The sequence below is a fragment of the Channa argus genome, chromosome 5 (assembly GCF_033026475.1).
Source record: "Channa argus isolate prfri chromosome 5, Channa argus male v1.0, whole genome shotgun sequence".
NCBI lineage: Eukaryota > Metazoa > Chordata > Actinopteri > Anabantiformes > Channidae > Channa > Channa argus.
Genome location: NC_090201.1, coordinates 21,736,404 through 21,761,107, shown reverse-complemented (window position 1 = coordinate 21,761,107; position 24,704 = coordinate 21,736,404). Strand labels below are relative to the sequence as shown.

At 39.5% G+C, this 24,704-nt stretch overlaps 3 protein-coding genes across 4 annotated transcripts in view; 2 read left to right on the top strand and 1 right to left on the bottom strand.

Moving 5' to 3' along the window:
- LOC137128207 (troponin I, slow skeletal muscle-like) overlaps positions 1 to 4,246 on the top strand; it is a 71,888-nt gene extending 67,642 nt beyond the window's left edge. The window contains exons 2-6 of the mRNA XM_067506030.1: positions 2,848 to 2,891; positions 2,974 to 3,105; positions 3,204 to 3,293; positions 3,443 to 3,619; positions 3,985 to 4,246. Of these exons, the coding sequence (XP_067362131.1) occupies positions 2,883 to 2,891; positions 2,974 to 3,105; positions 3,204 to 3,293; positions 3,443 to 3,619; positions 3,985 to 4,089 (513 nt within the window). The 5' untranslated portion in view covers positions 2,848 to 2,882 and the 3' untranslated portion in view covers positions 4,090 to 4,246. The remainder of the gene's footprint in view (positions 1 to 2,847; positions 2,892 to 2,973; positions 3,106 to 3,203; positions 3,294 to 3,442; positions 3,620 to 3,984) is intronic.
- Positions 4,247 to 9,160: 4,914 nt separating this feature from the next.
- On the top strand, positions 9,161 to 14,794 carry LOC137128208 (troponin T, cardiac muscle isoforms-like). The gene is made up of 11 exons (XM_067506031.1): positions 9,161 to 9,179; positions 9,884 to 9,907; positions 10,035 to 10,056; positions 10,159 to 10,222; positions 10,318 to 10,434; positions 10,552 to 10,629; positions 10,881 to 10,982; positions 11,085 to 11,194; positions 11,319 to 11,409; positions 11,951 to 11,991; positions 13,476 to 14,794. Exons 5-11 carry the CDS (start codon positions 10,336 to 10,338, stop codon positions 13,513 to 13,515), a joined length of 561 nt encoding a protein of 186 aa, XP_067362132.1. The 5' UTR covers positions 9,161 to 9,179; positions 9,884 to 9,907; positions 10,035 to 10,056; positions 10,159 to 10,222; positions 10,318 to 10,335; the 3' UTR covers positions 13,516 to 14,794.
- pkp1b (plakophilin 1b) lies at positions 14,597 to 23,525 on the bottom strand. Of its 2 annotated transcripts, none has more exons than XM_067506022.1 (13): positions 23,178 to 23,525; positions 22,035 to 22,129; positions 21,000 to 21,436; positions 20,764 to 20,905; positions 19,755 to 19,962; positions 19,368 to 19,530; positions 18,108 to 18,225; positions 17,141 to 17,317; positions 16,461 to 16,631; positions 16,222 to 16,375; positions 15,748 to 15,934; positions 15,499 to 15,583; positions 14,597 to 15,093 (listed from the first exon to the last, which is right to left on the bottom strand). In XM_067506022.1, exons 1-13 carry the CDS (start codon positions 23,362 to 23,364, stop codon positions 15,019 to 15,021), a joined length of 2,199 nt encoding a protein of 732 aa, XP_067362123.1. In that variant the 5' UTR covers positions 23,365 to 23,525; the 3' UTR covers positions 14,597 to 15,018. The 2 variants fall into 2 exon arrangements, with proteins under 2 accessions (XP_067362123.1, XP_067362122.1); XM_067506021.1 differs by having other exon boundaries at positions 21,000 to 21,439; positions 23,178 to 23,522.
- Between the last annotated feature and the right edge of the window lie 1,179 nt (positions 23,526 to 24,704).

The window sequence follows — 24,704 nt, the reverse complement described above, 5'->3', positions numbered from 1 at the left end:
CTAAAAATATCTTCCACATCTATATAGACTCTTCTAGGTCTCCATATTAACAAAAAACAATGTTAATCATCAGGTTTGGTTGTGGAAAACCTTTTTCCTCGCGTATTCCATTTCTTCCCAATAAATAGGCCATTTAATCAATATGAGGAACCTCTGATGTTACTATGAAATGTAATATTGAGTCATCACAGCATCACAGCAGCAGGATCAAGACTTGCACACAATAAACTGCACTATATAAAAGAAACCGGTTTCATTTACCTCACTTTTAAAAAGGACCCGCTGCTTCAAACCCCAAATTCTGTTTATCATTTACATTTAATGTCCTGCACGTAAATAAACACACATAAGTAAAGTGTTGCATGTGAAAACTGCTGTATTGTAAACTGTTGTAAGACCTCCTGGCATCTGTAGGAGTCTGTTTTCAGTTTCCACGAGACACACAAAGCTCTTTGGTAATCCTGCTGCCACATCTATTATGTGGAATTCTAATCAGCTGCCACAAGTCAACAGGCCGGCTCTCACTTTCATAAATCAACTCAGGTCAGATTACAGACTGTGCAAACACAATATGTCGTATGATAGTTTCTAATACTTTATGAGAATTTTAGAATAGCAGCAACGCTCTTCAAACATTAAATGTGGTTATTTGGCAATCAGCTTAGCGATCACCAAACTCACAAGTCCAGTAAAACAGCTTTACAGCTGAGATCTTTTGTCAATGTGGCCACTGAATCAGTTTTCTTAAGGTCAATGCTGCTTTGTCAATAAAGGTTCATTTAAACTGGACTTTGAAGTTGATGCCACTGCTGTACAAATGACTACATCTGTAAGCCAAAAACAACCCAGACACAAGTGATTTAATAGTTTTGTTAGAAGACTTGATTTTCCTTACATTAGTGTAAGGTATGTGTTTTTAATTTTGGTCAGCACACACACACACACACTTGTACAATCCCCAAATACGCAGTGTGCACACGCAGACAAGCAGTGCCCCTGTATAAAAGAGTGGCAGCATCACACGGTGCTGCAATTTGTCTATGTTTAGTTGTGAAGCTTAGCCAAATGTCCACTGGAAACTGCATTCCTGCTTTAAAACCATGGCTTAGCATTGTCTGCTGATATTATCCTAATCTGACCATCTGAAGGGGCGGCGGGGGGGGGGGGGGGGGGGGGGGGGGGGGGGGGCATCTCCAAACATCACTGTCAGAAAATCATCTTCACTATCAAGACAAAATGTTTGACTTCTACATTTTAAAGTAGTTCCTCCAGACATGACAGCACAAAGACTAACATGAAAAAAAAACTGGTGAAGTTAAAGTTTGTACTGTGCTGTCATTTAGCAATGTTTACACACAATAAAGAGAATAGTGACCAGTCAACACAAGGGGTGCATGGCAATCTTGTTATCCTCAGACTGCTCCCCCCCAATGACAAATAAATGTTTCTATTTAAGTCTCCTTGTGATAGAGAGGAGGGGCAAAGGGGAACAGGAGATAAATATTCTGGTGTGCTTGTTCTCACCATCACTTTGGGCCAGTCTGCATTCACAGCATCATCACAGAAAGGTAAGGCCACAAGTTTGCTTGGTGTTAGATAAGAATTGAAGCGTAGAATAGACAAGGGGGCAACTAACTAACTAAATTATGTTCATTACCTAATAAACTACAGCAGCTCAGAGAACAGCAGAAAATGTCCATCACAAGCTTCCAGAGTCTATGGAGACAGTTGTTACCAGTTAACTTTGTTTAACTTCAGTTATTTGAGTGTTTAATTCAAGGTTCACAAACCATTTAACTGTAGAGCAATAAAATAAAGGGTATGAATTCTATCTTATCACGGATTTCAACATTGCAGCCTGTTATTTTTATCATTATTGGGGTAAAACTGATAACGAGGTACTTCATTACATTTATGCAAAATGTACACACTACAGGGGCACCTTGTCCCAGTGTCAAAGTGGGGAGGGCTTGTTGCTGTGTGTTATATGATTGTAAACTGAATATCTCTAAGGTATTAAATGTGAGTGGTCTGATTCAATGTTAATCAATGATCAATAACCTTTTCTACTCTACCTTACTTGGCCAGTTTACTGGTAAAGTAACGACCAGCTATGTTCCGAGAACTGGGGACCTTTGTGTCTATATGTGTCTTTATCCAGTGGAAAAGAGGGGGGGTCAAAACAGGAAATGTTATCTATATAGAGCTGCCATGTTCGGGGTCTCGCATGCTTCTCCCCGTCTGCCATCACCTTCTGTCAGGGGAGTCAGCTATCAGCACTGGGAGGTGACTGCTTGATTGTGTGCAGCCCTGTGAATAAAATGCAGCGATGACTGATAAACACAAAATGTTGGTTATGTGAAACGTCACATCCAATTTAAATATTAATGGACAAATCCACATTAATGCTACATTTCCATCAACACTGTACAGTCCACTGGTGGAATCTACAGGGGAGCTAAAATAGAAACATAGTTATAACCCACCGCAACACTTCATAGGTAATAGAGTTTATTTTTGTCCTCCAGGGGGAATTGAAATAACCAAGATGCCTGAGAAAGCGTAAGTGTGTTGTGTTTCAGTAATTCTGTTTCATACAGCAGTTGGAATCAATCAATAGTAACACAGATTAAAGATGATCATTTAAGTTCCAATTCATAAAAATTGTTGGTCTCCAGTGTTTGACATTATGGTAATGTTTCTGTATCTTTAATTTCTTTTTACATACATGATCAAATAACCATCTACCCACAGACCAGAGGTAGGATTTCACAAGTTTTACATTGACACATGCGGCTAATAAAATAAAAACCGATATACCATAAAACAAACCTTTATTTTCTTTGCAGAGGAAGTCAAAAATCTCAGCGTCTCGCAAGCTTATGCTGAAGGTAAGTGAGAGGCACATTTGCATTAACAGAAAGGTTTACAGCAAATGGGATCCGTACTTCTGAGTATTCTGTGGTCTTTCAGAGCCTAATGGTAGCCAAGGCTAAAGAGGAGCTAGAACAGGAGTTGGAAGAGAAAGAGGAACAAAAGGCAAAATACCTAGAAGAAAATACTCCTCCCATACAGACAGGCGGCATGTCCTTAGCAGAGCTACAGGTATTAGTTTACTTTAGCAGAATATTGAAATTCTGTTGATTCTGCAGGTCTGCTGATATAATATGGCAAAAGGTCATTTAAACTGAAACTCTTTACAGACATTATGTGAGGAGCTGCATGCCAAAATAGACGTGGTGGATGAGGAGCGGTATGACATTGAAGCCAAAGTCTTGCACAACACCAGAGAGGTAACAGAACACTGGTTAAGAGGATGATAACATAAGCATTGATAATTTCTGTAACTGCAAAGAGACACAGTACTGAGCAATGACAGTACATACAGTACACACTGACTAACACATGGATTACTTCCTCTTCCCCTCTATTTCCCACACAGATCAAAGACCTAAACATCAAGGTGCTGGACCTGCGGGGGAAGTTCAAGAGGCCCAATCTGAGAAGAGTGAGGGTTTCTGCCGACGCCATCCTGTGCTCCCTACTGGGCTCCAAACACAAGGTCTCTATGGATCTGCGAGCTAATCTCAAATCGGTCAAGAAGGACGACACTGAAAAGGTGTGTAACACCAAACACACACACACACACACATATACCCACCCACACAAAGGAGAAGATGCATCTCTATGGATTACAGAGATGTTTTCCTGATAATAATTTGTATGTAGCACATTTTACATCAGGCATTTCACTGATGTTTGAACTATAAGAACTATAAGACTCTGTTGGACAAGCATAACAAATAAATTAAACATTTCTGGTTAAATAAGGCGTTTAGTCTGATGAGATAAACTGCACCAAAAATGTGATTATTATTTAATGTGTTTGCACAACCTACTGCAAAGCTTCTTTATAGCACCTTGAGCTCCGCACTACACTCCACAATCAAATCTCACCCCTAGTTTCTGTCCTGTGTTCTGCAGGAGAAGACCGTGGAGGTGAGCGACTGGAGGAAGAACGTGGAAGCCATGTCAGGGATGGAGGGCCGCAAGAAGATGTTTGATGCCGCCAAAGGCCCCGCCCAGTAAACAAAGCCGCTCGTTTCTGCCACCGCTTGCAGCCCAACAAGAGTTGACTAAAGCGCACAACAAAACCCTTACACTGAGAATTTTATTTTATATTTGGAATTCTTGCTTACACAAATTGTTTTGTTTCTTTGTCATTGAAATAAACGACAAAGGCTGACTTGCTGTTTTTCTTTGGAGAACATTTTTGATGTACACTAATACATTTAATATTGTGTGTACATGTGCAGCTTTTTGAATACAAACACTTTAAGTGAAGATGTAACACACCTTCTAAAGTCAGGCTATTCCAAATGTGCAAGAAATACCACCAATGCAATGACAAAATGTGCCAAAATGCAATGTAATGGCCCAAATTTTACCAAAATAAAAGACATAACCGGGACAACTGAAGCCATAATCCACACAACACAACTGCATCAAATCAACAAATCTAAATTATTCCTGTACAAATACTTAAAGGATTGATTTTGAACTTACTTCTTTTGGTTCTAGCTTGGATAGTACATGGATATACATGCCATTAATCGTCCCTATATTAAATCCAATACGCTAGTGATCCGAAACTATGGGCAGCAGCATTAGGAGCTGATGTCAGCAGATGCCTGGAAGATCCCAAGCAAATAGGAAAGAGAGCTGTTCCAAATAAGCAGGAGGCCTTACATACCTGTAGGCTGGTGAATCTCCTGAAAGAATAAATTCTCTAAAGGTCTGTTTGCAGCCAGGGGAGCAGGGCAGGAAACCTGAAGCCCACTCTGAGGCTGTGGAGGATCTGAATGAGCTGCAAACTAATGTTACTACCTCCTGAAGTCAGGAGCTTTCCCAAAGCAACACGACTGTTAGCTTAGCTTGTAGCTAAGCTGCATGGTGACCTGCTCCGGGAGAAACAGAACGCGGGGGAAATGCTGCTTAAATAGCCCGCCTCACTCCCAGGGGTGAGTTTGATATGTGGTGCAGCAAGCAGGGCAGGTCATGTGACTGGTTGTAGCTCCAAAGCTTCACTCCAGAACACAGTTGTGTTATGAGGTGTGTTGGATTGAGCCTCTCAACAATTTTCTTCTCAATAGTTAATTGCAATAAGAATAAGCAACATCACAACTGGGAAGATAAAAACAGCAAATATTTGGGATGTTGCTTTGAAAATGATTAAACATTTTAATTAAGTAACAAAATGGTGGATAGTTTCTTGACTTCTAATCTATAGTATCTGAGATTTAGATTTTAGAGCAACATTAGGTTTTATTCAACTTATTTCCATAAAGATCACAGTAAACATGAATATACACAATCCACTCTGTCTATCATTCCGGCCACAAGGTGCCAGCATCGCTTCACATTGACTGGGTCAAGTTTCCAACAGGCAACTTCAGACGAAAACATGGATCAGAGGTTTTTGGTTTTTTTTTATGTCTAAATAAAGAGACATTTTGTATAGAAAAATGTACAGTAATAATGCACCCTTAGCTTCCTGAGACTTGTTTTGGCTGAGTCCTGTCAGGACAGAAGCTGTGTCAGTGTGTTGAGAAGCTCTAAGTAGTTTCTTTTGTTTGCTTTAGCCGTCTCAGATGCCAGACGGGCGAGGCTTCAACAATACAACCAGGAAGCTGAAGTTTATTCAATCATTGAAAAGTACCTGGAGTGCATAGCTGTGATTATCTGCTTTGCTTAATTAAATCTTTATTGCACCCAATTGAATGGACATTAGTAAAGCCACAAAAACTCAAATGTGAATGTATTAAAGTATTTTACAGAGCTAAATATAGATATTACATATCCCTCTGTTAATTGTTTTTTGTGGAGAAGACCAACATTTCACTTTCCACACAAGAGGAAAAAAAATCCCCCCAGAGGCAGTTATTTCAATGTTAATATTTGTTGTACACATGCTGCCTTTGTCTTGCGTTAATATGACGTCAATTTGTTTTACTACCCTCAACACCTTTATTACTTTTGGTGTCAGCACACTCATCTTTTACATAAAAATGTCAGACGCAATTCTCAGACAATAAATCTTGAAACGAGAGCCATATACTTCAGTCATGAGCCAGACTTATATATTTATCATTATGTCGTTTTTTTCATATTATATGACGTATACAACTACTACACACCTCATGCCTGCAGCTACACTCTGTTACATCACTGAGCAATTCAGGGAACTACATCTGCTTTAAATAAGAAAGTGTACACACATACATACACATGTATAACATTCCTGGGTCTTCCCTTTGGTGTTACAGTAACCAAGTGTTAAACTGAAAGAGGCACCAATGTACCTAAGCGTCACTAAAAAAATTATAGTATATATAATATATTATAGTAGACAATAGGTACTGTATATCTTGATCCTCTGAGCTCCTTGTGAGCTTTTTTTGGTCATTTTGTGTCTCTAACTGAGCTTTTTCAAACAACAAATACAAACAGTCACTTCTGTGTCCCCTTGGCTCCCTGGGGACATTCAGTAATCAATCCATGCTTATAAAATATCAAAGATAATAAAACATGATGAAAACCCTTCAGAGAGCTGAACAACTTGTTTTTGATTTGTAAGTTGCTGCTGACGACTTGACTTACATGCAACTTTCCATTGATGTGACTTGTCAGGAACTTCTATGGACTTGAGACCTCCCTTAGCTCAAGTGACCAGAGATTTGGACTTACTCTGAGAAACACCATCGATTCCCTGTGTAAACAAAGCCGACATTGGGGTGGGTGGAAGGGGAAGTACATTAAATCGGTCCCACAACCAGAGCTACATTTTGGCTTTGGCACACGGGAGACATCTGATGAGTCATAATGCCAAATGTGGGGTCAGACCCGATTATAACTGCAAACACTGGGAGTATCAAAGTGCTTGGCGTTGTCACAAAGGTGTTGTTGAGAACAAGTTATCGCATGTGTTGGACTGACAGGCGAGGCTCTGGATCTGGTGAAGCAACGCAGCATGGGAATCTTTTCTTCATCCAGTTGAGGGAATAATTTTAGTTGTTATGTAACACATACTGGAGTGTAAAATTTGCATCACATTCATGTGCTGTTAATCAGCAGAATCCTAACAAGTAGCAACGGCAAATAATGAGTATATTTGTTTGGAAATCAGTGGCGGCTCAGCTGCACCTATGTGTCCAAACAGGAACGGGTTTACACAGATTATTTCAAGCCTTTCTCACATCTGCCAGACCTGAGAAACTGAAACCTTTTGAGAGCAATAATCCTGTGCTGTTCGGTGTAGTCAGTGGAGAATGCATGTTTTCCCATTCTTGTTAATGCCATCTGCCATCTGTTTGCAGGTATGTGCCCACCCATTGTGGACATGGGCAGTGTGCCGCCATGTGATCCACTACTGGGTTTAAAAGCTTATGGCCCACAGAGAGGGGCACAGTATACAATTCCCCATTGAGTCCCATCTGAAGCACACAAAGCACTGTGTGGGTAAGTCTGTGCCTTTCTCTTGGAGCTTTTAAATAATAAAATGATATATTTTGTTAATGTTATTTTACCTTAGTGCAACCATTTACAGACACCTGAGCTTAAAGGAGCATTTTTATGTAATTTCAGTGTGTGTGTTTGTACTGTACAGGTGCTGCATCCTCAACATGTCAGACACAGAAGATGCCACATATGAGTGAGTACATGCATCCGTTTAGTAGAGTGGAGAGAAAGTAATGACAGCACAGATTCAGTCAATCATCACAAATGTCTTTTTTGGTGTCTGTTTTCTTTCAGGGGACAACGTAAGTCAGTTTACCTGCACACAAACACACACACAAACACACACACAGGCAGTATGAGTCCTCACACTCTTTACCTGCATACATTGTAGTTGTGCTACAGACTCAAACAGCTGCAGGTTTGTCTGATAAACTGTGACTGGCAGGACACATCTGCACATACATGCATGAATTTTGTTATTTTGTATATCTGCTGCATGGCTGTGAGTCAGAAATGCATTGTTACCTCTCTATGTGTGCACGATGTGAAGGAGAGGAGGATATTGTTGGTACTTTACAATATCGTTAAAAACCATGCAAAATTCTTGCTTCTAAATACATCAACCTTAAGACGCTGCCTATATTTTCTGTCACTTTGTAAGCTGCTTCATGCATTGAGCCTTGCATTTAAACAGTCTTAGTAACTTAACACACTACATCTGCTAAGCTGCAGGCTTCAGCACACATCATACTGTATTTTTGTCATGCTGGTGCCACTGTAGAGGCAGCTGCCGTCCTTCACCTTTTTCTGCAAGATTGACCTTTGTCTGCTCAGTCAGTCCACTCAGTCTGAGGCTGGAGACAGTTCACTTTGAATAAACATCCCAGTGGAGCTGTCCTTTCAAATGGTGCAATGGGTCACCATCACAAAGATAGAGGGTTGTGCCTCTATTTCTGTCTCCTTTGTGAGGCTGTCCATGTAAGCCACTGTGCAGCCCCACCGTCCCTGAAACCAAGCAGCACCTGTCCCCCTCTGTGTGGAGTAGGGTTGCTGCTGGAGAGCAATGTAGGTCAGCTTATGTTCTCAAGAGAGGACCTTTGGGGAGATAGAGTCACACACACAATGCCCACTTTCATTTTTGTGCCTTTTTGAGGTCTGCTAAACACAGGTTGGTTCACCCTCCTCTTAGAGGAAAAAGGTTACATTTCCACCTGTTGCCACAAGGGCTTGGTGTCATCGTTTCCCTGAGTGCTTTGCAAATAGGGAAAATCACTTCCTTACTTCAGGAATGTTCAAATTGTTGCAACTATTAGAATAAAAGGATGAGTCTGGCTTTATTTAGGTGAGCCTCTTCTTATAACTGATGCACAGCTTTATCAAAAACAGCAGTAATCAATAAGTAATCAATAAGATAAAGTGTTTACAAAAAGGTTAAAATGCAAAAGAAGGTTGAATATAAAAATATTTGAACATTACTATTGAGAATGGAAAAAAAAAAGCCATGCAAATCTTTTTAAAATGTTGTTTTTGGAAGCATTGTCAAAAATACATGCAGTTGGCAAAATAATGTTGATCATCATATTGTTTGCTTGCTAACTCTGCATGTTTGCTTCGCACAGAAGAGGAGGTAGAAGAGTTAGCAGAGCAGGAGGAGGAGGAAGGTAGTACTGCTTATGCTAATATGTTCGCATGCCACCTATAAATAAATATGTTATATATGTTATATGTTATTAACACACTGTTGTAAAGATTGTAGTGTAATGACTATGAATATAAACAGTATATAAAAATCAGATATTGTCACTGTCCCATGAAAACTATTTAATTCCAAAACATCGACTTTCATGAGCTGGAAATAAACCAGTGAGTTTTTAAAGGGTTTATTGATGAAGAAGAGATGAAGAATTGTTTACAGTGTCGTTGGCTAAATGACTATCTTGATTCTTAAATTAGCTGTGTATCTGTGGAAAATGTAGTTGTTCTTTGCATTTCCGTGTGTGACGTCCAAATGGATAAAAAAACAAAATGGATCATAAGAAATGCATTTACAGTGAACAAGATTTTCTACAGGAAACTGATAGATGATGATTAATATTATTCTCTCGAGTAATGATGCAAGGGGATCGTCCTACCTGAATTAACATTGCCCTAGATATGACCCACATGACACATACCAGCTGATCCGTGCGCTGTAAGAAGCTGTGTTTCTCCGACATCCCGTCAGACTGATTCGTTTACAGAAGGACAGTCTGAATTAGAAAGCCACGTTTATTGTTAGGGTTCTCCATAGGGGCTTCAATGAGCTCCAAGTCAGCATGATTTCTCTGCACCTGTTTCAGACCCTGACCCTTTTGTCTTTCAGCAGATGCTGCAGAGGAAAGTGAAGGAGGTATGTTCAGGGTTCTTTAGGTATTTTGAAGTTTATGTGTGCGACGCAGGAAAAATGTGGTACTACGGGAGTTTTCAGTTGTATTTTAGGGATTTTCTTCTGCTGTTTTCTTTTTGTTGATACACAGAAGAGGCAAAGCGCAAGTTAAAGTAAGAAAAGAGAGAAAACTTTTTCACTGTTTTTGTAACTTTAAATAAAATACTATTGTTTGTGAGAGATACAAATCAAAAAGATTGAAATTGTTCCATCAGGGCTTGTTTTGTGCCTGGGTTGGCGCCTCCCAAGATCCCAGATGGGGAAAAAGTGGACTTTGATGTGAGTTAATGTGAAGGCAGATCCAAATCACTCCGGCAAGTTGGTCTTTGTGTTTTGGCTGCAGCTCAGATTTCAATGTCTTACTGCAATTTCAGGATATTCATAGAAAACGGATGGAAAAGGACTTGACTGAGCTCCAGACACTGATTGAAGCTCATTTTGAGAAGCGTAAGATAGAGGAAGAAGAGCTTCTTAACCTCACAGATCGTATTGTAAGTTCATATCTGTTTTCAGTGCTACAAAGTCTCATGATTAGTCTCTGATAAGTCATATTTTATATTTATGGCATTTGTTTTGATGTATTAAATTCCCTCACTGTCCTTCCTCAGGAGAAACGCAGGTCAGAGAGAGCAGAACAAATGAAGATCAGAGCCGAGAGGGATCGAGAGCGGCAGAACAAACTGGCTGTAAGTAAAGTTCTTACAGCTTCAATTACCTTTACAGATGATAGCACAAATACATAATTCATACACCTAGGAATTTGTCTAGGAAGCCTCAGCCAGATAGAAATTAGAAACATTCTCAAGGCCAGTACGTGTAGCTGTTATAGATTTTTAGTTTTTAGATTTAATTTTACCACGTTGCTACAATGTCACCGATCCAAATAACTTAAACAAACTGAAAGGTGCTAAACAAATGTTCTGCATTTTCCAATCAGGAGGAGAAAGCAAGAAAAGAAGAAGAAGAGGCCAAGAAGAAATCTGACGAGGATGCAAGGAAGAAGCTGATCCTGTCCAACTTGAGTTTTAGTGGATACAAGGTGAGAATCAGAATCCCCATTAAGGGAAGCCAGAGGCATAAAGTACGAACTACTGCACAACATGGTGCCACAAGTGTTTGTTTTTTGTTTTTTCCAATTCAGCAGACAGAGCCTGGCACAAAAAGACAAACAGAGAGAGAGAAGAAGAGGAAGATCCTAAACGATCGACGCAAAGAGTTAAACATTGATCACCTGAGAGAGGACAAACTCAGGTAAAAAAACACAACAAGTAATTTCTCTCTCTGTTCGCACACTTACCAATAACTACTCAGTAAAATTCAACAGGTCAGAATAATTCATCATTTGAAATACTTTCACTTTGTTGTCTGTATTCAGGGAAAAGGCCAAGGAGCTTTGGGAGTCGCTGCGCCAGCTAGAAGCAGAGAAATTTGAACTCCAGTATAAGTACACGAAGCAGAAGTATGACGTAAGACATAGTACATCAATGAAAATTGTATGTCAGCCACTTATCATTTGCATGGACACGCCAGGATTTCTGAGCAACTGTATGTACAAAGACAATTTATTTACTTACACAATATGTGTTACCTGGGAAAGACAGGAACTCGGCCAAACGTTAATGAAAAGATGAGAGAGTGCCACTGCCAAACAAAAACTCAACTTAACAGAAGAAGAAATCGGATTACTGCAGTCTACATTTAAAGAAGAATGTAAAAAGTTAAGGGAAAATGGACAAAAGTTATTCTGTTGCATAGAAACATTTTACAATTAAACACATTCAACAGTGTAATAGGCAGCTTAAGCACATCACATCTTTTCTTTTCTCATTCCAGGAGATGGGTTGGAAAAAAGTAGCTTTAGCTACGGTGACCATGGAACTAGTTAACGCCAACGTTACTTTAACAGGAATCATTCCCTAGGCATAAAAGTCCAGACGTTAGATTCAATTTAAAGCAAACACATCCATTGTTGTTTGCCGTTGACTTTTATACATTATCTTTTCACAGATCACGGTGCTGAGAAACCGCGTCAGTGACCATCAGAAAGTGTAAGTTTGCTGCATGCACACGGCCCATGGTTACGAAAACACAGAGCACATAGAGTAACAGTTTCCAACGTGTGCACTGCATGAAATGTAGATAGTCACCAGTTGTTTTTTTTAAAGGAATCTGTTATTAAAACTAATCTGTCAAAGTAATCAGACAGTACTGTAGAAAACAACGCAGACCTTTCAAAACACAGCACATAGGTGTAACATTCAAGTAAGCAACACTTCATATTCTTGTTGGTACAAGTATTGGTCTGATTCTTCCACTGACCTCTTATTTACACCGTCTTCTATTTCAACTTCCACTCAGTTTATCTAACAACTATGGCGTCCATTTGTTTGAGGCAGTGCCGGTAACTAAGTTGTCTGTGCCAGTTGTCTGAATCAAACAGGAATGGAAAAACAAAAGTCGTGCAGACGATGTTTTAACGAAGGGAAGGCTGCAGTCTCTGTACAACACGCATGAGCTCAGCCTCTGAGGAGAGTTGGGCTGTAATGGAGGGAAAGCAGCTGAGAGAGCTGTGATGTGATACCCTCTGTGTTAATGCAGCTCACAGTGAAACAGTGACGGGCCCCTGCTGCCATGCAAATCATGTGAATCCCTTCATCTGACCTTTAGTATGGCTGGTTACAATGAGGGATCAGGATGTAAACAAAACTTTATCAAGCTCAGATATTAGATTTCCTGCAAAAATCTGGCGCTGTATGTGCAAACCAGGAATATTCATCACTTTCAGCAAATATCCCTTTGAAACAGGGCATTGGTTTATAATGGATTTTTTTTTTAAATTATGAACATTTTCATTTTTAGAAAATGTAAGTGCTGACAGAATTATATCTATAGATAGATACATTCATACATTTATTGGTAAACTGCAGCAGTCAGATGCATTGGTGGCAACAGCAGATAAAGATAGCAGTCAACTACTTAGCGGCAAATCCCTTTCTGACAGCAGACAGCTATGAAAAGCTTTCAGCAGCTACTGTATCTGAGGGCGGCAGCAGCTTTGTGTAGCACAGAGTCTCTCAAGTCCCTCTTTGACTGAACTCACCACTCACTGACATGCAGTACCCACAGCTTTGTGATAATGAGTCAACTGCTGTAAAGACGATTGAATGAGTTTATAAAAAATAGTTTCAGCATGGCCAATGCATTGCCAGTCTGCAGCTCTTTCATGCAATAGGTTAGGTAAGCATAAGGTGAATCCAAATGTCAAAAGCGCTAACAGGTGCGTTGATTTGTGGTCTCATGCAATGGAAAATTGTTACATCCACAATTTACTTACCGAGACGGGTATTTCACTAAAGTGGTTAAAATAAATTTCAAATAAAGTCTTAAAGTTATTAATGCTCAGAATTCATAGTTCAATTCACAAATGCATTTCCCATGGAATAGAATATACAGCATTCGGTGTGTATTACAGGTTAGGCAGGTTATATACTGTACTTTTTTTGATCTCAGCTCACTTTCACCTTATTCTCAGTTCAAAAGGTAGAGGGAGCAAGCGTGGCCTGAGGAAGTGACATCTGGCACCAACAGGAGGAAAACTGCTGCCTTAGATATGGGTAATAGAAACTGCATAGTGTTTTCGAAATACTTTAACATGCAACGATTTGAAAACGATTCTAAAAATATTTTACGATGCTCTTATTACTTTCTTATGTCTGATATCTGTGGAAGTAGGTGCATGCTAAGTTCATCTGTAGAAACCTGGCAGTAAAAACTGTTTCTTATTGCAGATGTTGTTTGTTTAGTGTGAAACCTATTATACTGGCTTTGGTATCGGAAAACATGCAACTGTGACAAGATTTTCAATGTAATCTTTGTCCAATCACTGAATGAGTCACTTTCAGAACGCTGTAAGTGAAGCAGAGACTAACTAACTGAAGGTTGTGTGTACAGTGTGTGGCTACATTGGATTCAAACTTTTTATTTAATAAACCAAAACCAGTGTAGCCAGTGTTCTCCCGACTCTCTGGTGCCTTTACGCATGGTAACTTTAAGATGAGCACATACCACACAAAGCTATCTAAAAATGAAATGATGGGGAACTTTCATTAATCTAAACATCAACAATGATCGGCGAATTTCTTGTTGGCTGTTGGGGGGATAATGTGGTTTGAACTGTGGAGGACCAAAGTTCAAGACTTACATAATGGATAGAGAGCAACAACAGCTGCAGTGTCTGGCTCTAATCACTTGTTCTTAAGCCTCAGAAAATAAATCACAAGGGTGGAGCACAGTGAATTTGAACGATGCGCTGCTAATCGAGCCAGAAATGTTTCATGCTCCAAAGCCAAATCTACAGGGGTGTGACAAAATAGGACTGAGGTTTGACAAAACTCTTTATGAAGCTGATGACTAATGAAGTCAAATTCCCACATTCGGTCATGATTCATCGAGTACAAATATGTCAACTCTGCAGCTCGAACAGGAGACTTCTGTCAGCTTCACTGGCACGTTTGGGCACAACACAATCACATCACTTCAAGAACACACACAAACCTATGAAAAAGAAGAATACACCAATAAAACGTCTTTACAAAATGGAAACACAATGCATTATTCTCCGAGCAACCACAGACAATACGTCATTACACTGGATCAAATCCTTTTCCTTTATTTCTGAGGTTTGGGGAAGTTACAGCATTAAAATTGCAATTTCAGGGTTCTTAAAGAAGTTCTTAATCTTATATAATCTAATAAAGCAAGCTCATGACACCAGATTGCAGAATGCAGTCATTTTACCACAATGAAAACTACGTAAGCAAATAAAAACTAAACAACAACAAAAAAAAAAAACAGTCTAGTCGCTAACATCACCATTTGCTCCCACAAAGAGAAAGTAACCTTACAGCATACACAGGTACAAGGCTTTGTTTCTGGCAACAATATGGAGATACATGCAGTATCTGGGAGTCTTTGTGAAACGACAAAGGATGCTGCACAGCCTTGGTACATCTGCAGAAACTTGCAGGCGAGTTGCTTCCACGAGTGACTTTCAGAGATCCGTTTGGGCTGATGGGTTATTCAACAACTTGAACCGACTTGTGTGCCGCTGTGGTGATGTCATTCACGAATGAGGACTTATTCATTCCTTGCTGCGGGACAAATAGTTGAATAGAAATCAGTGTCCCACCTCAGTAATTACAATGAACCTACAATAAGTGACACATTGGCAAAGCCATAAACTAAATTGTGTTGTGTTGATATCTGTGCACACATGCAGAATTGTCAGAATGCGTGGTACCAGTGTGCTTCTGTACATGTGCAAACAAAGTCCTGTGATTGTTTCCTCGAACCCGAGCTACTAGATTCCTAAGCTTTATCACCTTGGTGTCTCATTCACTTTCACTGGGCACATACTGAGAACTAAACCTTCAACCTTTCTCCCTCTGTTTCTCACAAATACCTGAGAAAGGTGTGGACTTTGGAGGTAAAAGTCAGACAGGACACACCCAATCTCTTACAGATCTCTTGGCACTCGGGGTTAAGCATCAACTCACCTTTTTCAGGCAGCTCTGTAAATCTTTGTCTGACCACAGCTTGTAGAGAAACAGTGCAGCAGCTTTGCTGGATTTGGGTAAATAACTACAAAGGAGGGAAAACAATTGTTAAACGTTAGCTTGCACTTGTGGAAATCTAACACTCGTGGAAATCTAACACACTGGCATTCCCCATATGTCGAACAATCTTATCTATGCTTATCACCACGTATGAAAGCACAATGTATCGATGCAAACTTGTGACCTTACTTGTTTTTGCTGAGAACAGTAAGTGAATTTATCAGATTCGGGTTTAGCAGTTTCTTGCCCAGGTCAGGTTCCTTCATAAGCAGGCAGCTGGCGCTCTGACAGGCTATGGCCAGAGTGTCATCCGATTCATTTCCGTCATTGCTGCCTTTGCTGATGACGCCCAGCAGCTCTGGGAGGGCTTTACGAGCTGCAGTAACAAGGCAAACAAAACCACTGCCCGTTTAATGCAAAAAAAGTGAAACTGGTTGTATTTAAGGCATTTTATTATAAAGGCCTAGATCTGACATCTAAACTGAAGCAAAAAGTACTGTAGTTGGATTTTTTTTTCGTTTATATATCTAAGAATTTTAGAAGCTCAATTATATTACTATTTGAAATACACCGGTGATTAAAAACAAGTTAGGGTTATATATTTGCAAAGCAAAGTCAAATTCTGATAAAGCAACATGCTACAATGTTTGTCTCGTTTCTCACCTATGGTACTCTGGAGGTTTCGGTTCTTGGACAGGTTTCCTACCAAAGCCACTATGTTTCTCTGCATGTTGACCTTTTTTGAACTTATAAGGGGAGCGATGACTTGCAAGCCATTCAACTTCTGCACGATGGTCTGGCTCATTACACCAGAAACCTGTGAACGCAGAAAATCAGATCAGGCCTTAATGCACTAAACTGCGCTTACAAATATATACAAACACAAAAAGGACTTTTCTCACAATGCCTTCGTGTGCAGTGAGGTTCTGCAGTGCTCCGCAACAGGCTTCCTGTGTATCTTCCCGCTGGCTGGATTCCAGCAAAGACAGGTAACTCTGCAGAGTGTTGGAGTGGAGCAGCAGTGCTGCTCCATTCGGTTGTGGTTCTTCAACAACCGGGAAGTCAAAGCAATACTGGACAAGAAAACAGAACAAGTTGTCCTCAACATATCTGTTCATCCTTACTTTTGTTTAGCATTTGGACTTATTTGCAAACTATACAATAAAGTGTGCTAATTCAATATGTAATGTTGTTAATGTTTACTCTTTCATTTACATCTGCTCTCAGTCAACACCACCTATTGCTATTTTCACATGCTTATTGATCATTCAGTTGCAAAATATTCTATGCTCTGTTTTTGCAAGATTCAAAATAATTTACTGACATCAAAACTCTTTTTCACTGTTTGTATTTATCTGTTCATTTCATCTAGCACATTATCCAAATGCTTTTCTTTTCTGAAAAAATCATCTGCAAATATTAAACTAAATTATAAATATGGTCTCAAGACTGACCCTCGAGCTGCTCCACTATTCACGCTTGACGATACTGACGCAGTATTATTTAGCCGGACGTTTTGGTATCTATGTTTATAGTATCTGGTATCTATTTTACAAATTCTTTTTACCCCTCATTGTTTCACCTCATGTTCTGCTGATTTGCTCTGTTGACTGAAGCAGCTGATGGGGCCGGTGTCACCCAGGCTGTGGCTCCTGTTGAAAGTCTTAGCCAACGCTGTCATCCTGCTGAACAGAGTCGGCGCCTCGGCCTCCAGCTGGAACGTTAGGTTGTGCAGGATGCACATGCAGTTTTCTACAGACTATTTCAACAGGTAGATCAACACATAACATAAGTACACAGGTCTGTGTCACGTGCGCTTTGTAACTTAATTTGATTCCTTCGACTAGAGCAAACACACGGAGTGGGTGGGCAGAGAAAGACCAATGTCTGTACAGTGAAATGCACAGAAAAAAAAAAATAAAGTTTTTGTTCATGTGTTTGCACTTCCATTGTATTAAACTTGACTGGGTTTTGTTGGACCGCAGTTCAGTATTTTGTGGAGGTGTTGCTTGTTTGAATGACTTGATTAATAAATTCACAAAATCAACAGCTGTTGACTAAAGCACATTACAGACAACAGAGGTAGGAATCCTAGTAAAAATGTAAATTGAATGAAATTCATACACATAAAATTAAAAACAAAATAAAAAGCTGCCCCATGGGAAATAAGTCTGGGTTTTTAACAAACAAAGCAGCAAGAGGTTTCACTGATGATCCATAATCCCCCACTGTGAGCATCACTAACCTGCCTCTGATGCATATGGTTTGTATATGGCTGTATGAAGATAATATAGCAGATAGTTTTCTGCGCAGCCAGAGACCAAACATTCCCACATTATGTTGTTGCTGCAGAACTTCACCAAACCATCGTTGGCTAATCAGCAAATTAATCAGCCTAAAATCTGCAGAAACTACTCCTCATAGGTTCTAAAGTTTTTTTTTTGTTTATGTTCTTCAGGGAGCGATGTGTGCATGCGAGTGACAGACAAAAATGACTTTCAAAGAAAAAGCACGACAGACAGTTGTTTGTTTTCTTGGGTCTTTCTTACCCTTTCATCTGGTTTCCCCGCGTCCACACAGTCTTTAACGTAAGCAACCAAAGAGTCAACCAAACCTCGGCATTTTCTCAGCGCCTGTCTGTTGTTTTGCTTTGCACTGCTAAGGTTCCTGTTGAGCATTTAAAATAAAATATTAAATATTAACACTGTTTTGATGCATACGCAACAATACTATTGGCAAACATGCAAAATCCATTTTTAAAATGCAAAATACGATGTTCAGTTACAGTAGCTGTAGGCAATAAAGGGTCCTTTTAGTCACTTTACCCAAATTATTATATTATTATTAATTGTACCTTGCTTTAAAGGTAAACGACTACAACTACTACTACAACTACAGCTTTCACACAACGATACAGGAAGACAGTCAAACGTTTCATGTTGCAGCCAAGTTTCTGCTGATGCAGTAGATAAGGTAACGGCCACCCCCTGTAACAGTGATTGATGGCAATGTCATACATTAACATTCACAGCTGTTATGTAAGGGCTCAACAGGCCTCATGAGGGCCCCTGAGGACAAATGCTTCTTTACTAGTGTGGATGAGCAAGTAAAGATTACAAGTGTGGAAAGACGGAAGGCTCAAGTTGCATTTGAGAAACCAGAAAAATAATCCGGGTGAAGCGGGTCAAATATTGGGAAACACATTTCAGCAGTCCAGTAGAATTCAGCAACACCACAAACCACAACTTTCACAATGACAAGAACTTTGAATCAACACCTATTTAACGGCTTCAACTAAAACCTTTAAAATTTAAAAGGGTAGGCTTAGTTGTGCAGCTGCTATATTGTACTTTGTTTAAGTTTATCATTTTTAATTGATTGACAGCTGACTCTGTGTTCTGACTATGATGATGAGCTGGATATAAACATATATACACCACCCACACCACCACGTACACACAAAAAAATAACAGATAACAGAAGTCAAATATTAGCATTAGAAAAACTGCTCTTTCACAGTACTGATAATATTATAGTATTTCTGTACCACTCGGTCACTCCCCTCATGACAAGTTCAAACCATTTAAAACAAAAACATTAAAGCCAACTCCTAACCTGTTTGTGAACTGGTAACTGCATGTCTTTTAAGAAACAAATCTCTGGTGGAAATGGCTCCTGAATTAAAGTCACGTAGTGATGATTTACGTCACGTAGGCCTAATATTTACGCCTGTACTGTATCTACAGCTGTGTTTACTGTTAAAACAATGAGAAAAATGATATCTAGTGCACAACTGTATTTTTGCTGACCTCAGACATCCGGTGGTGTTAAAGAAGACCTCAGGGTCTTGGCTGTTGGTCCGGTTAGGACCTGTTGTGTAAGGCAGGATTACACACTCCATTAAGACAGGCAGAGCAGTCTTCAGCAAGTCGGGCTTCAGGTTCTCTGAAGAGGACAAATTCCACAAGAGACCTGCCAAAGAAAAAGGAAAACATGAGGAGTTTGGTCAGCACATCCCTTAGGTATAAATGCACTACCTGTGGTATAATCATTAAAGAAATCCTGCACATTTTTCTCTGTTCATTTTACTGATCTGTCAAGTATCTAAATCACAGTCTGTATTTTTCCAGTTTACTTTACGTGCGTGTACACTACATGTAGATGGACGGTTTGTGTATTTCTGAGCTAAATTGTACCTGTCAGTTGTTTCTGTATCTCTATAGATTCTGTGTCTCTGAGCAGAGTCACAGCCTCTGTGATGCCACCGGACTGATGTATCACCTCCTTGGCATTGTCGTTTTTAAAGGACAGGTTACGGAGGGCGGCTGAGGCTGTCTGGCTCACTTGAGGACTGGGACTGCGCAGCAAACTCACCAGGGGAGGGACCCCATTCAGCTTTAAGACCTGTGAGACAAAACAGCTTCACTTGAACACAGTGATTTACTACAAGCTAAATGATTGAGATTTATTTTGGTTAATAAAAATGACTGATTCCAAACGAAGCTTTTCCACAACACTTACAAGTACAAAGGTATTAAATTTAAATTTAATAAGATTAAATTTACATTTTCCATAAGATCTTTTTTGTTGTTTCGCTGTTAGTGGGAGTGTCATGTGCCATGGCTGCATTAGATCTATTACCTACCTATGAGGGACTCATGGGACATTTCTTTCAGTATCACAATTTCCTGTTCACTCTCCAAACAAACACGTTTAATGTGAAACAACAGGAAAAATAGAAAAAGAAAAAAACTATACCATTGTACTACAGTGACTGGTAAAGCAAACTAAACTTTTCTTTAGTTGTTTCATATTAAATGTGTCTGAATGCCTGCACTGTATTTCTGCCAAGTAGTGGTATTAAACCCAATTTTTGGTTACCGCGGTAACAATGGGTGTTGTTAAACAAAGACATTTTTTTTTTTTCTGTCTTTACTTGGTTGTGATAACTGTTTGGTGTGTGTGCGCCTGTAGGAGTCCGTGGTGAGAGATACAAACACTATAAATGGTGGAAGATTTTTTTTCATTGGGTTGGTAGATAATGAGACTGAGTTTGTAGAAATATTCACTTTGGCAGGCAATTATTTACAACATGTTCTTCACCTTGTTTCTTTAAAACACTCATGTCTCAACACAGTGAATGTCCTCTTACATCCAAAGAAAATAAGGAGTCTAACAATGTGATAAAATAGGAAAACATAGCACCTCCTCTTTCGCCTTCTCGTCGACGAATGTGTTGTGCTGTATGTAGGAAGCGCCACAGTTCTGATATGTCTCATCGTCGTAGGAAAGACACTCCACAGCCTCCTTCATACTAATATCTGTAACTGCGCTGATGTCATTCAATCTATAAGAAACAAATTACAATCTAAATGCTATTTCCACACATTTTAAACATGCAAACACAGCCTGTTTGATAAACATAGTTTGTTCCCACTCACCCAGAATCTACTTTGTCCTTGGGTGTGCGCTCAGTGACTGGAGGCTTTGAAAGGGTTTTGAATGTGTCCGTTCGGCTGCTTATGAATTGGTTGATTGTTTTGTCCTTACTTGAGTCCTTCACATTGTAGACAGGCTGTGGCTGAGATGAGGTGTTCGTTTTATAATGACTGGTGGTCCTTTCTATTCTGTAGGCAGAACCCAGCGCGTTGGAGGGGTTAGAGAGAAACCTCTGCGGAGGAACGGCGTGCTTTGGCACGGAGCGCAGCCAGCCCAGATCTGGCTCGCTGCGGCTGGTGTTGGTTTGACCGGCCGCCTTAGAGCTGACAGGGGCGTAACTCCTCTCATAATGATAGGTGGAGGCTGCTGTGTGCCTTTTCACACTGGATCCCATGGAGCTCCCATGGACTATTTGCCGGCTGTTGTTTCTCTCCAGGTTCTGCTGCAAAGCCAAAGAACACATCACGCTTGTAATGAAAGATCAAAGTCTCTCATGGCTCTAATTTCATCACGGTGGGAAGAAATGAGTGACTAACACCAAAGCTGGCAAAGGCAAATTACCTTCTATAAGACGTTATGGGAAAGGCTGGTGAAGACATTTTTACCAAGATGCCAAAGAAACAACATCTGGGGCCTCAGTTTATAGCACAGTCTTGGCATGTTTTAATATTTCATTGTCTTTGTGTAGTTAAAGACAATAAAGAGGCTATAGTGGTTTAATTTGTTCATTTCGTTTTTTTAACAAACTTGACACACTGAAAATAATGATTTTAGTGCCTGTCCTAATCTAAACAGGGTTTCAAACATGTTGCGGCGTAAAACAAATAAATAATACAATTTACATTGAGTTCTAAATATGACCACAGTCACAACATTTGCCTCTCAGAAAAGAGTCATTTGTGCAAAGTTGGAGAATGCAGTGCAAACACTTCACGTCTTTAACGTCATGCCTCAGACTCACAAAACAATTGTCTCTGTAACAACAACGTGACCATAGCAGAAGAGTAAATGTTACAGTCTACAGATCTGTGACTTACAGCTTTTGAAATGCCATTCCCAAAGAAGACAGATCCATTAGATGCGCTGGACTGGGCCTTAGAAACATCTCCGAACACAGACTCATACGAAGGGCCTGAGGAGAAATGTGGAGAGTTATCAGGTGTTGTCATATGCACCTTACAGATCATTATCCTTAATTTAATGTGCCTGAAACAGTTCAATCGGATAATTATCTGGTGACAACGTTAATTATTTGCTGAACGACAAATACCAGTTTAAAACAATCTGAAAATCGGCCAACACTTTAGTAACAAGGAACAAAAGCTCCAAGAAGTAATGTGAATGAGCTAAAGTCAACAAAACTTATACAGATCTATAAAGTTCACACTGCATATTATACACATGTCCAATAAATATGTATAAAAGCAAGACTTAAATGATTACATAATTACATTATGATTTCCAGGCATGATTATTACAATCAAATAATATATTAATTAATCTTAGATGTTTCAGGTTACAACACCTTTGTTTCTTTTTCTTTCTGTAAAGTAAGTCAGTAATTTCATGTCTAGACACTTTAAAGTGCAGAGTTTTGTTTAGGTGAGATTTGTTTCTACTCGAACCAGCAGTTATACTGAAATTGTTTAGCAGCAAACTTCAGTGTGGACTTACTCCACTGAGGTCCTGCATTCAAAATGCAACTTAAGTAAAAGTACAACAACAAATGATGAATCAAAAGTAAATGGCTTTTTGCAGAATGACTCCTTTTTGGAAAGCTATTTATATTATTAGAGGCCACGGTCATCACTTTACAGTTAGTGTATTTACAGCTGTAATTAAAATTAAGTAACAACATGAGTCAAGAAAAATGGAGTGCAGTAAAAAGTGCACTATTATGTATCAGTATCAGTATCAGTATCAATAAAAGCCCACAGCAGCGTAAAATGGAAAAGCTGAAACGCAGCTACCTTTAAATTCAAGCTCTCTGCAGTGGTCGGTGAGTTACATGTATTTCGTTTCATTAAAATCTAAATAATGTGTGAAAGCCAGAAAGGAGAAAGAAGAGAAGAAGGAGAAGATGGAGAAACTTAAATGAGCCGAAAACAACCAAACCAAACCAACTCTCCGGTTGCAAAAACTCCCCAGATCACCTGAGCCCTTCCCTGTCCTGTTCTTACTTGTTGGAGACAGAGAAGTGGATCCGCTCCTGCTGGACTGCCTCGACTTGGTCCTCCTGACACTCTGCACTTGTTCCCGGACGCGCTGTTGTCCTGATCTGAGCTGGTTAAGGGACGGCAGGGCCAGCGAGGTGTCGTCCACGTTCTGGATGGAAATGACTGATTTCAGCGGATCCAGACTCGCCATGTCTGTCCTTTGGTTTACCTGTCTGGGTGGCCCACGTACATCCAAAGGAGCCCGTCGGCTGCAGAGCGTCGGTGTGTCTCAAGTCCTAAAAACGCACCTTGCCCTGCCCTGCAACATTAGACCGCGCCCATTCAGGCACAATAGATGCAGGAGACTGAACTGCTCCGTGGCATTTACTCTCACTTTGCACTTTCCTTTCCTGCCTCGACAAATCTTGATTTTACGGTGGACGTGTGTTTCTGGGAAACAGTCCTGGACAGTGATGAAAGTAACTCATTTACACAAGCAGCCCTTAGTAAACAGCGGGCTTTGGTGAACTTTATCAAATCATTTACATGTTACCTCAACTAGGGTAAATATTGAACTAGTCCTTTTGTTTTGTTTTTTGGGTTGTTTTTTTTTTTTACATTACATTTAATACATTGTTAAAGTACCAGTATTGCTTTATACAAATGCTGTACACACATACATGTTTCTGTAAGACATTAACAGGCTAAATAAATAATGGTTACTAAACCAGGGGCAGGGACACATCTAAAGATTCAAAAGATAAATCTGAAGGGTGAGAGATCATAAAAAAAGGAAAGAGAATTACCCATTAATCATTAACAGTATACATAGTATTGTATTTGATGTTCTGTACGATTACTATAAGGGATTTTTATGTCGCTCTGTACTATGCGGCTGAAGTTTACTCTTACAATTAGCTGGATGTATTTTATGTACTGTCTATGCTGTAAAAAGTTATATATTGGAGTACAAATGTGAAGTAGCATAAATTGGAAATACTCAGGTTATGAATACACTAAGATCCTCAAAATTGCACGCAGGTACTGAACCAAGGTAAATTCTTGGCTTTTATGTGTGATGAAGTCAGTTTATCGTGTTTTACCATAACTGGCTTTGCATGAAGTACTTCAGAGGATCACAATAATCTCATCACCCACACTGATTTATTTTAAATCATGTTGATTTGAAGGAATTCAACTAATATAAATCTAACAAAGTGGTGGAAATGTATAAAAACGTCAAACACATTAAATGTCTACACAATCTATGGATTTAGGTAAAATGAATCAATGTGTGTATCCTCCACCACCAGTGAGCCGTAAATTTTCTTCCTTACCTGCCACCACGTGAGTTGATGCGTGACTACAAAACATTGCCAAAACAAAATATTGTTTGAAGGGAATTTGCAATGGTGCTTAAACAGAATGAGAAAAAGAACTCCCTTACACCTGCTATTACTTAACTAAATAATAATAATAATAATAATAATAATATTGGCATATTATAATAATGGCAGAAGAAAATGTAACTGACTTTCTTACACTATAAAA